At 37.7% G+C, this 18240-nt stretch overlaps 1 protein-coding gene across 2 annotated transcripts in view; it reads right to left on the bottom strand.

Moving 5' to 3' along the window:
- The window catches only part of LOC128691308 (inactive phospholipase C-like protein 1), a 276887-nt gene that overhangs the window by 84804 nt on the left and 173843 nt on the right, over nucleotides 1-18240 (bottom strand). For both annotated transcript variants that reach the window (XM_070091631.1, XM_070091630.1), the window contains exon 9: nucleotides 8305-8476. In XM_070091631.1, the coding sequence (XP_069947732.1) occupies nucleotides 8305-8476 (172 nt within the window). The remainder of the gene's footprint in view (nucleotides 1-8304; nucleotides 8477-18240) is intronic.

Raw genomic sequence — 18240 nt, 5'->3', positions numbered from 1 at the left:
TCAACACCTGAAGAACTAAACACTTGTGCAACACCTGAAGAACTAAACACTTGTTCAACACCTGAAGAACTAAACACTTGTTCAACACCTGAAGAACTAAACACTTGTGCAACACCTGAAGAACTAAACACTTGTTCAACACCTGAAGAACTAAACACTTGTGCAACACCTGAAGAACTAAACACTTGTTCAACACCTGAAGAACTAAACACTTGTTCAACACCTGAAGAACTAAACACTTGTGCAACACCTGAAGAACTAAACACTTGTTCAACACCTGAAGAACTAAACACTTGTGCAACACCTGAAGAACTAAACACTTGTTCAACACCTGAAGAACTAAACACTTGTTCAACACCTGAAGAACTAAACACTTCTGCAACACTTGGTTATCTTCATTTCAGAACGTTTCGCAAACCTGAGATTTTCTTAATTCAATACAGGTTAGTGACACGTCTTCAAATAAAAATACGAGGGTACTGCATATGAATGTATGTAATTCTTCATCTCGTCGATATTGTTTATCATTATTGTACTGAGGAAACATTCTAAATGAGGCAGCATTCATAAAGAAGAAGGAAAAGATGACGAATATATATATTACAACTTACACTATAAACGTTGACACCAGTGCTAGAGGACATTTCCTCAAACTACCCAGAGTATCAGGGCAAGTTGTGTGTCAGGTGACGATGAGGTTAGAAAGCATTGAAAGGGACAACCATGTTGGGAAAACTACTGTCTCAGAGTACCCTGCTGAATGTACCATGAAGAGCAACCGTCTTCCTGTGAGAACCATGTATCAACCCATGATACAGCCCATGATACAGCCCATGATATAGCCCATGATACAGCCCATGATATAGCCCATGATACAGCCCATGATATAGCCCATGATACAGCCCATGATACAGCCCATGATACAGCTCATGATACAGCCCATGATACAGCCCGTGATACAGTTCATGATGCAGCCCATGATACAGCCCATGGTATAACACATACAACCTATGCCAGCCTGGGTGTGCAGGTGGAAGTTATGGAGCATCGCTGGTCAGCTGCGGTGTCGGAGGTAACCTCTCACAGAGGCACAACAGATCATCTCTAAAGGAAAGACAAAGCCTGAATTGTACCGTATGTAGAACTTATATCCTGCCGCTTGTTTATGTGTATGCTTCTGCACCTTTCCCCTTCTCTCTCTCTCTCTCTCTCTCTCTCTCTCTAACCCAATTTCAAGTGCAGAAAATTGCATTTCTAAGTTTAGGAGAAAAGTTAAGAAACTGACGCTGGGAACTTTGTAGGAAAATTAACGTAATAAACTTAATAAAGGTTTAATGCACAAGTATCGTCTGTTCTTAATTTATTTTTGAGTTAAGTCAACGCACAAATTTTCTTTTTCCGAAGGAGTTTAAAGAAACTCGCTAAACAGCAGCATAATCAGGCTAGTTAATTGGGCATAAAGTCATCGACTACGCTTTAAATGGTCATTATTTCTGTGTCACTCGTTTACCGCCACAGTCAGGAATACTTAAAGACCTAAAATCGTTAAATTTCTCGGAGGATAATAACCTGTTAACCGATCACTGGTTAACACTCATTTTCTGGCCAATGATTTTACACCGATTTTAGGGTAAGTTTGTGGTGTTGATTCTGAATTTGTCATCAGTTTTCCTTGATTGGCTCTAGTTTTTGATAAACATGGTATCCCATCGAGAAACATGAAAGATGTGAAAAATATATAGATTAGGAGCGACTAACTTACAAATCACAATGAAAATGTTTAATAGATCATGCAAAGGTCAAAACATGTAATATACTAGCACTTCATGCTATATAATAACATTAACATAGTAAGATAATTCAGATACCACTAATTACTGCATATGTTTTGTACGATTTTCTTCTGTGTTGGTCATCAGCACAGTTTTGTTGAGTGAGCAGTTGGAAGAGATGCATATTGGTTACCACTGTGCAATAAGACATTTCAAATTTCTAATGAAGCTGTCTATAAACAGCCGCCAATCTGGTCGATATTCAAGTCCCATTAGAAGAAAATGTCCAGGGATGTTATTGCAGTATACAAGTTCTTCATCTTGGCTGCAGTAAAGGAGTTCAACCTCTCTTGTCAGATAAGTTGTTATTTTATGTTCTTGTTGTAGACAGTTTTTTTTTGTCTTTTAGTCTGGATGCTAAAGTTTAGATGCTTGCTTTGACAGACTGACGTCACATGTCAGATCACTGACTTGACTCACAAAATCATAATGACATGATTGCAAACAAACCATACCACGGGCTGGGATAGAACCCGCGATTAGAGTTTTACGACTATCTGATCGCGGGTTCTATCCCCGCCCGTGATATGGTTTATCACTGAGTTCTTCTTGGGAGAACTGCTGGGGTGTTGAAATACTTATTTCATATTCACTTCCATTGTTGTCACCTGTGTTACATCCTAAACCCCGAGTTTCTCCAACACGTAACAACGTGAGGTGAGGCAGTGTTGTAAACACTGGTAATGGAACATCTTCACTGTGTGGCACAGTGATCCTTGCTGACTCCAAATCAGGATATTCCCACTTGATTTTCTTGTATCGATTGAAACCTTTCACATTCATCATACAGAAATAACAATCGTCGTGGTGGTTTTTCGGCTCCCTCTACACCATAGGGACAACAAGGTTCAAATTTTTCTTTTACCCATTTTTTTTCACTGTCGTAAGCATTCTACACAGGTTTGGTAACCATAGGTGAGTCACGACTTATCTTGCTCTCCGAAGCGCCACTCCATAGTAAGATAAGCTTGTTTTACCAAATCTGTGATGTTTTTTCTTTGTTTTTTGCAAAAAAAATATTTACCACAAATGTAGCAAAATGCATTTGTATTGTTTAAGCAGACTCTTCGTGAAGAACTCATGTTCTGGAAAAATAGCACAATAAAAGTTGCAATAATGTCGGGTGGTCGTTGTTGATACAGTTCCTGCCGTTAAATATTAAATAATTTAAAAATAAAATTCTAATCTTCATTAAAACTATCTGTATATACAAATTGTCTCTACATACACATATACACGAGATATAGCTACATTCTCTGTATCTCACAAAACTAAAGCCAATTTGAAAAACCTACTGACATTCGAATTCAGCAACACCAACTATCGTTGTCAAATATCTTTGACAACGATTCTTTTTTGATGATCAGTGTAATCAAAACAAATTTAGTAGCAATTCTTTAGTGGAGAACTCCATTTTTTTTATTATTATCACACTGGCCGATTCCCACCAAGGCAGGGTGGCCCGGAAAAGAAAAACTTTCACCATCATTCACTCCATCACTGTCTTGCCAGAAGGGTGCTTTACACTACAGTTTTTAAACTGCAACATTAACACCTCTCCTTCATTAAAACATTTAGAAAAGATGACCATTAGTAAATGTGCAGCGTTGAAGGAATTATTATAAAGAATACTATAAAAATCTATTCATTAAATCGCACACCGTCAATAGTTATATATAACAATATTTAATAAATCGATTGAAAAGAGAAAAACGCCAAGTGATAGAAAACTGACTGTTATTCCAGTATAACAAAAGGGAGATATTTCTTGCGTTTTTAATTATCGTCCCGTCAGGCTGACCTCTGCAAGTGGCCTGCGAGGTCACCGGACCTGTTTGTGACTTCTTTCTTTGGGGGTACGTGAAGAGCACAGATTATGTACCACCGCTACCTGCAACCCTGGAGGAGCTGGAAATTTCGATCACTGAAGCAGTTCACTTGATAACACCAGATATGCTGCAGAGCGTCTGGACCGAACTGGACTATCACATCGATGTTTGCCGAGCAACCAGAGAGGTGCACATTGAGCGCCTTTAATGCTACCCTATACCACATGAAACTGAATGAAATCCTGCATCTGAAGCTACTAACTGTGAAAGATTATTACAATAAAGTTACATGTTATATCTGTTTGAAATCAAGGAGTGTTTTTGTGGCCACTCGGTATATTTATACATGTCGTGCCGAATAGGTAAAGCTAGTCAATTGGCAAGAACTCATTTAAAATTAAGTCCTTTCTAAAATTTTCTCTTATGCATTTAAAGACATATATTTTTTCATTTATGTTAATGTAAAAATTAGTAATTTTGTACCAAAAGAACCTTAGAAAACTTACCTAACCTTATAACAAGCACAATTTAATTTAGCCTAATCCAACTAAATATATTTTAGATAAGCTTACAATAATTTAATAATTAAAAAACACAATGAAATTTAATTTTTTTCGTTAGGTTCATAATGATTTTTGAGAAATTATTACGTACACAAATTTTCGGTTGCCTTATTCGGCAAGAAGGGCATTGCTATTTAAGCCAAAATCGCAAGCTTATCCTATTCTGCACGCCATATATATATATATATATATATATATATATATATATATATATATATATATATTTTTATATATATATATATATATATATATATATATATATATATATATATATATTTATATATATATCTATATATATATATATATATATATATATATACAGCAATTTGTACATGGAATATTTTGAAACAAGATTGCTTAACAAAATGCTTCCCAACAGAGCTAAGTGGTACATATATATTGTTGGTTTTATGTCTAATGCCTCAGGGATTAGATATAAACCATTTCACAGTTTAATTAAATAGTCTTGCTCTTTCCATAAATTTTTCTGTTGAGTTTGAGCAAAATAATTCGTTGCCTTTTCTAGATGTATTAATTATTAAGGGAAACCATGATTTTAAATTCAAAATATAAAAAAAAAACCAATTAACTGTTCTTATATACACTATTATTCTTCACATCAGTATTTTCATCAATGTTTTTAAGAGCTTTGCTTATTTGCTGCCCAGAGTTAATACATGAAGAAATCTTAAACATTTATGAAATAACTAATGATCTAAAATACCCAAGACACTTAACTGATAAATCAATTAAAATTGCTAGAAATACTTTTTACAATTCAAATAGAAGAGACAATCTTATTCAAGCAAGAATCTGCTGGTTCTCCCTCACCATGAAAACTTTCTTGATATACATTCTCTACTTAAGATTTTTAAAATCGAAATTGTTTTTAAAAATCTTGATACAGTAAAAAAATTTTGATTAAAAATTCCTCCAAAAGATGCTGATGGCTGTCTACAAGATTCCCCTGTAAATAAAATGTGATAAAATTTATTACAGTCAAACTGGGAAAAGTCTTGAACTAAGATTACAACAACATACATATTGCATTAAAATTGGACAAGATTCTAATGCTCTGTTTATTCCTGTGAGAGATTTTAACCATCCAATTGATTTTCAAAAGACTGAGAAAGTTGTATCAAGTAGGTCCATGGTTGAGAGAAATATAATAGAATGAAATATAATAAAAAATAGTTTTGAATTTAATATGAATATTGGTTTAGGATTATACAAATTAGATTAATTTATAATTAATAAACTCTGGAAAGAATTTAAGAAATGTTTGACAAGTTAAAATCATAAAACTTGAGAAGAATATAAGCAATGTTTGACAGGTCCTTGACCATCTTACTAACATCATCATAAAAGGAAAGGTGAGGTGTCCTCTGTTGACCGTGAGGTGTGTACTCGTTCTTGTATGCCTTCTGTTGTTCTCCTATTTTTACAATTACCTGATAATGTGAAAAATTCCGAAAGTGCTTGGAAATTCACTATTTTTTTCAGAGTGGTTGTTTTGCATATATACGTATATATATATATATATATATATATATATATATATATATATATATATATATATATATATATATATATATATATATATATATATATATATATATATATATATATATATATATTAAAAATCGTTTCGTCCTAGGTCATTGCGTCACTCTTCACTCTCCTCCTGTATATATCGTATTTTTAACCTCTGTATATATTAGAAGTAATCAGGGTCCCAGGATCGATACGTTTTCTAATAAATATGTCCTAATGTTTGCTTATGTGTCTTTCTAAATCATTCAAGATACTAAAAGTCGACATAATCAAAATATGAAGACTTTTAAAAATGCAAACAGAAGCAATTACGTGAAACAATAGTATGAATATGTGAAACAGAAAAAGTTTTGGAGCTACGGAGCATTGTAGTAGTCTGCCCCTTGATGTTGTTGGTGCCAGTTCAATTCACTCCTTCATGTATCAGTCAGCCAAGCACTGTACAGGCATACCATTTTGTTACAAGATGCCCAGCTGGCCAGACCACTGCATTCATATGCAGAATTGGAGGTTGATACATCGCCTCAGCTGACAGTGAAACAACATAGTGGTTCCAGCAGAACTAATACAATCACAGTAGAGATGCTTTCCATTCTATTTTGTCTATCCTTGTGTGTTTTTAGAATACGTAAAGTAAAAGGACACAAGTGCAACTAATGTGACATTTTATTGTGGCAACGTTTCGCTCTCTAGGAGCTTTGTCAAGCCGTTACAAACAGTACATGGACACAGAGGACATATATAGGCTCAGAGTGAGGTGCAATACTAGCGGTGGTGTTTTCTTTACTCCCTCAACAGCTAGCCTCAGTAGACAGCAAAATCGTCTGCTGTCTGTCTGTCTCTCTCATTCTCACTCTCACCCCCCAGCTTAACAGTGCTCCCCATTGTTCCATTGTTCGTCTTCCATACAGAGATATTCCAGCTCTCTCGAGGCTATTTCCAGCAACATTGTCCTTCACACAGTGTTGTGGCAACGAAGGTCATGTCCAGTGTGCGGAGACATTAACCGTGTGTTAGCACTTGCTGGGGGTGAGTGGAGGTGGGAGAGGGACCTGGTATGGGGAGAGTGAGAGGGACGGAACTGAGGGAAGGTGGGAGGACATAAGTGAGGAGAGAGTGAAAGGGCTGCAAGTGAAGGGAGGTGGGAGAGAGGGACGTTAGGGAGAGAAGATGGTGAGAAGTGGGAGAGAAAGACGTGAGGGAAAATTGGAGAGGGAAAGGCTGGCTGCAGGTAAAATTCAGTGGGTACCACTGTGTTTGAGTTGGTACACGTGTGAAGTTAACTAGTTTCATCATCATCAGGTACATAACATTGTAAATATCTTGCTACCCAGCACACACGTTTTTCCCAGTACCTTTGTACCTTCCTACCCAACACAGGTTCTCTCTAGCACGTCTGTACCTTCTTACACCTGCATTATTAGCAAGTATTTTCCCAGGTTTCTACCCACAGGAGATGACAGTTTCTAGGAACATATTTGCTGCTAGGTGATCATAGGCAATAAGTGTAAGGAGACTAACGAGCAGGGAGGTGAGAGGAGGGGCCTACCTTTACTATCCCTTACCCGCCCTTCCCTCACCTTCCCTCCCCTCCTCCCCTCACCTTCCCTCACTCTCTCCCCTCACCTTCCTTCACCGCCTTCCCTCAACCACGTGTACTGCCTGGAAAATGTTACACAGAGGGAACAGGAAATATGATGCTCTATGTTGCTACTGGTATATAGGACACTCAACAGCCCACCCTCCCTCCTTCCCTCCCTCTCCCCTTCCTTTCTTCTCTCCCTCCCTTCCTCCCTCTCTCCCTCCCTCCCTCTCTCACATTCACCTTCACTATGTCGTCGTCATAGCTACATTCACCTTCAGTGTGACGTCATTCCTTATGTGGAATGTCATAACGCAGTACATTCTCTCACCACGACTGATACTCGTGTATATTTAAACCTTTATTGGTGTTTTCAGCCAAAATGTTGCCAGACGTGCTGCGGTCTTTAATTTAATTTCCTCATTTGTGGCGAAATGTACGTTTTAACGTGTTCATGCATGCTTCTCTAATCGAATCTAACCAAAGCTAACCTAATCTATCCTAACCTAACCTAGCCTAACCTAACCTAACCTAACCTAACCTAACCTAACCTAACCTAACCTAACCTAACCTAACCTAATCTAACCTAACCTAACCTAACCTAACCCAACCAAACCTAAAATAGAGAAATATTATTTGAAGGTTCGCAGAAAACGTCATGAAACTGACGTTAGGTATCGTTACATTGGTTAATTATGGTTGTTACGTAGACTCTACAGTGACCCGAGAAAGCTCTTCAGTGAATATTTAGTATGAACTCACAATTAGGAAAATTATGGGTTAATTAGGTATAGCAAAAGGGATGATACCGTTTGGGATACCTAATACACACACACACACACACACACACACACACACACACACACACACACACACACACACACACACACACACACACACACACACACACACACACACACACACGCACACACACACACACTTACCTTTAGTATAAACTTATACTTGAGGTGATCAGGAGAGAGGTCAGTGAGTGGAGTGTTGGTGTGAAGAGGGTGAACATAGAGGTGGTTTCCCAGCACTTCCTTCAGGATACTAGCCATTACCTGCTGTTGCTTCACACTGCAGTGGTTCTCCAGGTGGATGATTACGGGATACCTGCATAGGAAAACTTTTCAGACAGGTGATAAGTATTCTACATAGTTGGTGAAGATCAAGACAGAGGATAAAAGCTTTAGACACGTAGTACACATTTCAGAAAAAATGTCATCTGTTTCAGAGAGGTGGTCAACGTTGAGAAAAGAAATCCTACCAGAGAGAGAGAGAGATAGATAGATAGATAGAGAGAGAGAGAGAGAGAGGATACATGACACAAGTTGTAAACGTTTCAGACAGCTGGTAAGCGTATTACACGGATGGAAAACGTTAAAGGAAAAATTACGTACGACAATGGTCAACGTCGATGACAGGTGGTTCCATGGTATATATATATATATATATATATATATATATATATATATATATATATATATATATATATATATATATATATATATATATATATATATATATATATATATATATATATATATATATATATATATATATATATATATATATATATATATATATATATATATATATATATATGCAATAAGATCACTGTAAACAGGTGATTTCAGAATATGCAAAACAACCACTCTGAAAGAATAGAGAAATTCAAAGCGCTTTCGTGACTACTCACATTATCAAGGAACTATGAAAGTAAAGCATCCAAGGAAGCTATATAAGGGGTCTGGCCAACACCTCACTATCAGATCCCACAACCGTTAAACACCTGACGCGCGCCGACCCAACTGGATAGGTCCTTTGCACAACTCACCCACAAACTATTCTACCCAAGAAAATTTAAAAATTATTATTTGTCCAGTGTATTATTAAATTCTTCCCAAATTCTATTAATTATAAATGGATCTAATTTATATAAACCAAAGGAAATATTCATATTATTGTCAAAACTGCTTTTTATGAAACAAGATTCAATTATATTTCTGTCGACCATGGACTTGCTTGATACTACTTTCTCAACTTTTTGAAAATCAATTGGATGGTTAAAATCTCTTACATGAATAAATAGAGCATTGGAATCTTGTCCAGTTCTAATGCTATATTTATGTTGTTTTAATCTTAGTTCGAGATTTTTACCAGTTTGACCGTAATAAACTTTATCGCAAATTTTATTAAACTTTGCATTGTTGATGCAAAATTTGTATTTAATGATAAGTTTTACACTCAGAAGTTTGGTATGGCAATGGGAAATCACCTGTTCTTAGTAACCTGTTCTTAGTAACCTATACATGGAATTTTTTGAAACAAGGTTGCTTAACACAATCCTCCCTAATAGAGCTAAATGGTTCAGATATGTTGATGTTATTTTATGTCTTATGCCCAAAAATGTAGATATACACCATTTCCTTGGAAAATTAAATAGCTTAGCCCATTCTATAAACTTTACTGTTGAGTTTGAAGAAAATAACTCATTGCCTTTTCTAGATGTTTTAATTATTAAGGGTAATAATGAATTCAAATTTAAAATTTACAGAAAACCTACAAATAACTGTTCCTATGTCCACTATTGTTCCTCTCATCAAGATAGAGTCAAACTGTCTGTTTTCTCATCAATGTTTTTGAGAGCTTTACGAATTTGTAGTCCTGAGTTCATAGATGAGGAAATATCCAAAATTTACGAAATAGGTAATGATTTAAAATACCCAAGAAATGTAATTGATAAATCTTTTAAAGTTACTAGAAATACTTTTTACAATCCAAAAAGGGACAACCAGCCTTATTCAACTAAAAATATGTTGGTTCTCCCTTACCATGAAAACTTGGTTGATATCCTTTCTCTTCTTAAGACTTTTAATATTAAAGTTGCATTCAGAAATCTTGATACAGTAAAAAAAACTTTTGATAAAGAATTCCCCCCAAAATGCTGATGGATGTGTCTATAAGATTCCTTGTAAAATTTGCGATAAAGTTTATTACGGTCAAACTGGTAAAAATCTCGAACTAAGATTAAAACAACATAAATATAGCATTAGAACTGGACAAGATTCCAATGCTCTATTTATTCATGTAAGAGATTTTAACCATTCAATTGATTTTCAAAAAGTTGAGAAAGTAGTATCAAGCAAGTCCATGGTCGACAGGAATATAATTGAATCTTGTTTCACAAAAAGCAGTTTTGACAATAATATGAATATTTCCTTTGGTTTATATAAATTAGATCCATTTATAATTAATAGAATTTGGGAAGAATTTAATAATACATTGGACAAATAATAATTTTTAAATTATCTTGGGTAGAATAGTTTGTGGGTGAGTTGCGCAAAGGACCTATCCAGTTGGGTTGGCGCGCGTCACGTGTTTAACCGTTGTGGGATCTGATAGTGAGGTGTTGGCCAGACCCCTTATATAGCTTCCTTGGATGCTTTACTTTCATAGTTCCTTGATAATGTGAGTAGTCACGACGAAAGCGCTTGGAATTTCTCTAGTCTTTCAGAGTGGTTGTTTTGCATATATATATATATATATATATATATATATATATATATATATATATATATATATATATATATATATATATATATATATACATATATATATATATATATATATATATATATATATATATATATATATATATATATATATATATATATATATATATATATATATATATATAGATATATATATATATATATATATATATATATATATATATATATATATATATATATATATATATATATATATATATATATATATATATATATATATATATAAGAACAGCTACACAACAGAGGGGAGGACATTCTTGTACGGTATCTAGTACTTCAAACACATGTTACTGGAAGGACATTCTTGTACGTGATCTAGAGGTTCAAACATCTGTTAACGAGAGGACATTCTCGTACGTGATCTAGTGGTTCAAATAACTGTTAACGGGAGGACATTCTCGTACGTGATCTATTGGTTCAAACACCTGTTAATGGGAGAACATTCTTGTACGTGATCTAGTGGTTCAAACACCTGTTAAGGGGAGAACATTCTTGTATGTGATCTAGTGGTTCAAACACCTGTTAAGGGGAGAACATTCTTGTACGTGATCTAGTGGTTCAAACACCTGTTAAGGGGAGAACATTCTTGTACGTGATCTAGTGGTTCAAACACCTGTTAAGGGGAGAACATTCTTGTACTTGATCTAGTTGTTCAAACACCTGTTAAGGGGAGAACATTCTTGTACGTGATCTAGTGGTTCAAACACCTGTTAAGGGGAGAACATTCTTGTACGTGATCTAGTGGTTCAAACACCTGTTAAGGGGAGAACATTCTTGTACGTGATCTAGTGGTTCAAACACCTGTTAAGGGGAGAACATTCTTGTACTTGATCTAGTGGTTCAAACACTTGTTAAGGGGAGAACATTCTTGTACTTGATCTAGTGGTTCAAACACCTGTTAAGGGGAGAACATTCTTGTACGTGATCTAGTGGTTCAAACACCTGTTAAGGGGAGAACATTCTTGTACGTGATCTAGTGGTTCAAACACCTGTTAAGGGGAAAACATTCTTGTACGTGATCTAGTGGTTCAAACACCTGTTAAGGGGAAAACATTCTTGTACGTGATCTAGTGGTTCAAACACCTGTTAAGGGGAGAACATTCTTGTACGTGATCTAGTGGTTCAAACACCTGTTAAGGGGAGAACATTCTTGTACGTGATCTAGTGGTTCAAACACCTGTTAAGGGGAGAACATTCTTGTACGTGATCTAGTGGTTCAAACACCTGTTAAGGGGAGAATATTCTTGAACGTGATCTAGTGGTTCAAACACCTGTTAAGGGGAGAACATTCTTGTGCGTGATCTAGTGGTTCAAACACCTGTTAAGGGGAGAACATTCTTGTACGTGATCTAGTGGTTCAAACACCTGTTAAGGGGAGAACATTCTTGTACGTGATCTAGTGGTTCAAACACCTGTTAAGGGGGAATATTCTTGTACGTGATCTAGTGGTTCAAACACCTGTTAAGGGGAGAACATTCTTGTACGTGATCTAGTGGTTCAAACACCTGTTAAGGGGAGAACATTCTTGTACGTGATCTAGTGGTTCAAACACCTGTTAAGGGGAGAACATTCTTGTACGTGATCTAGTGGTTCAAACACCTGTTAAGGGGAGAACATTCTTGTACGTGATCTAGTGGTTCAAACACCTGTTAAGGGGAGAACATTCTTGTACGTGATCTAGTGGTTCAAACACCTGTTAAGGGGAGAATATTCTTGAACGTGATCTAGTGGTTCAAACACCTGTTAAGGGGAGAATATTCTTGTACGTGATCTAGTGGTTCAAACACCTGTTAAGGGGAGAATATTCTTGTACGTGATCTAGTGGTTCAAACACCTGTTAAGGGGAGAATATTCTTGTACGTGATCTAGTGGTTCAAACACCTGTTAAGGGGAGAATATTCTTGTACGTGATCTAGTGGTTCAAACACCTGTTAAGGGGAGAACATTCTTGTACGTGATCTAGTGGTTCAAACACCTGTTAAGGGGAGAACATTCTTGTGCGTGATCTAGTGGTTCAAACACCTGTTAAGGGGAGAATATTCTTGTACGTGATCTAGTGGTTCAAACACCTGTTAAGGGGAGAATATTCTTGTACGTGATCTAGTGGTTCAAACACCTGTTAAGGGGAGAATATTCTTGTACGTGATCTAGTGGTTCAAACACCTGTTAAGGGGAGAATATTCTTGTACGTGATCTAGTGGTTCAAACACCTGTTAAGGGGAGAACATTCTTGTACGTGATCTAGTGGTTCAAACACCTGTTAAGGGGAGAATATTCTTGTACGTGATCTAGTGGTTCAAACACCTGTTAAGGGGAGAATATTCTTGTACGTGATCTAGTGGTTCAAACACCTGTTAAGGGGAGAACATTCTTGTACGTGATCTAGTGGTTCAAACACCTGTTAAGGGGAGAATATTCTTGTACGTGATCTAGTGGTTCAAACACCTGTTAAGGGGAGAATATTCTTGTACGTGATCTAGTGGTTCAAACACCTGTTAAGGGGAGAATATTCTTGTACGTGATCTAGTGGTTCAAACACCTGTTAAGGGGAGAACATTCTTGTACGTGATCTAGTGGTTCAAACACCTGTTAAGGGGAGAACATTCTTGTACGTGATCTAGTGGTTCAAACACCTGTTAAGGGGAGAACATTCTTGTACGTGATCTAGTGGTTCAAACACCTGTTAAGGGGAGAACATTCTTGTACGTGATCTAGTGGTTCAAACACCTGTTAAGGGGAGAACATTCTTGTACGTGATCTAGTGGTTCAAACACCTGTTAAGGGGACAACATTCTTGTACGTGATCTAGTGGTTCAAACACCTGTTAAGGGGAGAACATTCTTGTACGTGATCTAGTGGTTCAAACACCTGTTAAGGGGAGAACATTCTTGTACGTGATCTAGTGGTTCAAACACCTGTTAAGGGGAAAAAATACTTCTATACATTCTGAAAATTTGGAAATAATTTCATTCTGAAGATTGTGTATATCCGTCTGTGTGAATGTTTACTTAGCTGGATGTTGTGCTGTAGTTCTTGGGCCTGCATCTCAACATGCCGTTGCTAAGTGATTCCTAGACCTGCGTTCTAGAAGAAAGTCTAGATGAGTAGACCTCTTTCTTTGTTTAGGAGTAGTCAACTAGATTTCCTATTACGTTTAATAAACTTGTTCGACTTGTGCACCACCCCAGTGTAGAAGTGTTTCCTAGAGCCTTTAAGTGTACTCACCTAGGTGTTCATCTTGATGTACTCACCTAGACGTTTATCTTGATGTACTCACCTAGGTGTTCATCTTGACGTACTCACCTAGACGTTTATCTTGATGTACTTACCTAGGTGTTCATCTTGGTGTACCTACCTAGACGTTCAACTTTATGTACTTACCTAGGTGTTCATCTTGGTGTACCTACCTAGGTGTTCACCTTTATGTACTCCTCTAGGTGTTCTTCTAGATGTGCTCACCTAGATGTTCATTTGATGTACTCATCTAAGTATTCTTCTTGATGTACTCACCTAGGTGTTCATTTTGATGTACTCACCTATGTGTTCATTTTGATGTACTCACCTAGGTGTTCATCTTAATGTACCCATCTAGATGTTCATCTTGATGCACTCACCTAGGTGTATATCTTGATGTACTCACCTAGGTATTCTTCAAGATGTGCTCACTTAGGTGTTCATCTTGATGTACTCACCTATATTTTCAATGTGATGTGCTCACCTAGGTGTTCATCTTGGTGTGCTCACCTAGGTGTTCATCTTGATGTACTCACCTAGGTGTTCATCTTGATGTACTCACCTATGTGTTCATTTTGATGTACTCACCAGGGTGTTCATCTTGATGTACTCACCTAGGTGTTCATCTTGATGTACTCACCTAGGTATTCTTCTAGGTGTGCTCACGTAGGTGTTCCTCTAGAGATACTCAGCTAGGTGTTGAGCTAGAGGTAATTACCTAGGTGTTATCTAGGTTTAGTCACTTTTGTGTTCATGTAAATGAACTCAGATAATTGTTTATCTTGGGGTTCTCAAATTCTCTCTCACACACACACACACACACACACACACACACACACACACACACACACACACACACACACACACACACACACACACACACACACACACACACACACATACGCACACACACAGGAGCTATGAATCTACTCCTGCAACTACAAACAGGTGAGTACACACAGAGGTAATCAGGCTGAGGATGGAAGAAGCTCACAAGAAATGATTAGGAAGTCTGTGAGGAGCTCAACAAAATATATATTCTGGGAGATATTCTGCGAGGATGCAAAGACGTTACCAGAGTCAAAGAGGGAGACTGAACGGTACTGAACAGTGCACACAACGAGAGAAGAGGTGAGGAAACTACTGTGCATGCTAGATACTTTCAAGGAACTTGAATCAGATATCTCTCCATGGGTCATGAGAGAGGGAGTGGAGGCACTGTGTGAGCCACTAACCTCAATCATCGACAACTCAATAAACACAGAACAACTACCATAGGAGTGGAAGACAGCAAATATTTAAGAAAGGGGCAAGCATGTAGGGCTAAACTAGAGGTCGGTATCACTGACATGCATAGTATGTAGGAGAAGATTATCAAGAGAGGTGGAGCACCTACTAGAAGGAAGTGTGTTGATAAATCCTGTCTCACAGAAGCGTGACATGGGAAGAGAGAGAGAGAGAGAGAGAGAGAGAGAGAGAGAGAGAATTGCAGGCTCTACGCTATGTCTCCTCAGTGACTACCTTCATGTAGATCTCTAAGGGTAGTTCTCAATGGAACAGAATCAGCAAGACATCCTATTGGGGCAAGTGTTCCACAAAGAATCGTTCTGGGACCATTGTTATGGAATGTCTACTTCAATGACCTTCATCTCATCCCAGAATCCCATGCATATGCAGTCGACTGTACACTGACATTCACTTATCCAAGAGAAAAAATGCCAGCTGCTCTAAGCAACATCAATCACTAGCTCAGATCTGTATCAGCTTGGGGAAATAGATGGCAAGTAACATTTGCACCTGAGAAAACACAAATGATGATAATCTCTAGGCACCATGATAGTAATGCCGGTGCAGTAGAAAGGATGAGTGGGAGGGTGTTGGCACCTGGGGAAGAAGTTGATATCCTTGGGGTGAAATTTGACTGCAAACTGACCATGAAAAACCAGGCTGTAAATCTTGCAAACAAGGCAGCTAGGAAGCTTACAGCACTTCGCCGTATTTCGCATTTGCTTGATAGCAGGGGTTGCAAGATTTTGTACAAGGCACAAGTACACTCATACCTTGAGTATGCTCCACTTTCTTGGTTCGCCTGCCCTCCCCCCCTTCTCATCTGCGACTGCTTGACAGAGTAGAGGAGAGAGCAAGACGTCTCATCTCTCGTCTGAACCAATCCTGGATAGATCTGTCATTTCAGCAGAGCCTTCAACACAGGAGGGATGTGGGTGGCCTTACTGTTATACACAAGGCCAATATTGTCAAAGTACCAAACTTGGCTCCACTTCGAGGACAGCGAGAAGCAAGCTTCTATACCACAAAACGGGCAGAAAGCAGCAACTTCACTCTGGCTGTACCCTTCTCCAGAACATCACTTCATCTGAGATAATTTATCCCCAGGATGACTCGACTATGGAACACATTCGTACAGCATCATGATGTCAACGAGATAAAGTCAGTTGATCAAATGAATATGCTGGCCCACAGGTGGCTCCAACTTCACCCTGTTCCCTACTTGTATGTTTCATAACAATAAAAATGCTTTCAAATGAGCTGATGTAGGTAACAGGTCTTAGCTTGTCAATAAAGTTGGGAATCCTAAACCTGTAAATAGCTTGTCAATAAAGCTAGGGATCCTTAACCTAACCTTGTCAAACCATTTGTAAAAAAAAAGGGGAGAGAGAGAGAGAGAGAGAGAGAGAGAGAGAGAGAGAGAGAGAGAGAGAGAGAGAGAGAGAGAGAGAGAGAGTGAGAGAGAGAGAGAGAGAGAGAGAGAGAGAGAGAGAGAGAGAGAGAGAGAGAGAGAGAGAGAGAGAGAGAGAGAGAGAGAGAGAGAGAGAGAGATGGGCGGTTTTCATATTTTTGGACTGTAAGAAGGTTTTTGACTTAGTACTATATAAGAAATATGGGAGGGGTGTAAAAAGCTAGAGCAGCAGACAGGAACAAAGGACAGGCGCTTCAGTGGATCAAGGAATGTCTAACAAGAAGAAAGCAACAAGTGATTATCCGAGAAGAGTGAGGTTCCAAAAGGATCAGTACTAGGACTGGTGCTATTGACTGAAAAAAGATAAAGTTATGGAGCTTGGGGACGAGCAAAGAAGACCGCAAACAAAGTTCAAACTCATGGGTCAAAGGTAGCAAACTTACTCAAGAAGGACCTCGGGGTGAGCGTTGTACCGAGCATATCGCCTGAGGTACACAACAACCGATAAATAATAGAGTATGAATCACCGGTATGGATCCCATACCTGAAGAAACTAGTGCAGAGGTTTACAACAAGACTAGTCTCCGAGCTAAGAGGTATAAGCTATGAGAAGAGACTTAAAGAGTTTAAACCTGGTGACTTTGGAGGACAGAAGGACCAGGAGTGATATGATAGCAAAGCAAAATAATGAGTAGAAATGGTAGTGTGGATAAGGGTAGACAGTTCGAGAGATTGGAAAAAAGTACAAAAGAGCACAAAAATTAAATGAAAACACAGACGAGTGACAAAGGTGTTACTGATAGAGGTAGGATCTATGTACTGCTTCAAGAATATTTGTGAGAGGACTGTTGAGGCTAGGAAAGAGTGAACCCAGTTGAGACCCGAACCCTGTAACCACATATAGGAGAGTACACATAAGAACATAAGAAAGGAGGAACACTGCAGCAGGTCTGTTGGCCCATACTAGGCAGGTCCTTTACAATCCTTCCCATTAACAAAATATTTGCCCAACCCAATTTACAATGCTACCCAAGAAATAAGTTTTGATGATTCTATTTACGCATTATGCAAGTCTCACTCAAATCCAACCCCTCTCACTCATGTATTTATCCAACCTAAATTTGAAACTACCCAACGTTTTAGCTTCAATAATCCTACTAGAAAGACTGTTCCACTCATCAACTACCCTATTTCCAAACCAATACTTGCCTACATCCTATCGAAATCTAAACTTATCTAATTTGAATCCATTATTGCGGGTTCTCTCTTGGAGAGATATCCTCAAGACCTTATTTATATCCCCTTTGTTAATACCTATCTTCCACTTGTACACTTCGATCATGTCTCCCTTCATTCTTCGTCTTACAAAT

Source organism: Cherax quadricarinatus, chromosome 36 (assembly GCF_038502225.1).
Source record: "Cherax quadricarinatus isolate ZL_2023a chromosome 36, ASM3850222v1, whole genome shotgun sequence".
NCBI lineage: Eukaryota > Metazoa > Arthropoda > Malacostraca > Decapoda > Parastacidae > Cherax > Cherax quadricarinatus.
This window is presented reverse-complemented; position numbering and strand designations above follow the sequence as displayed.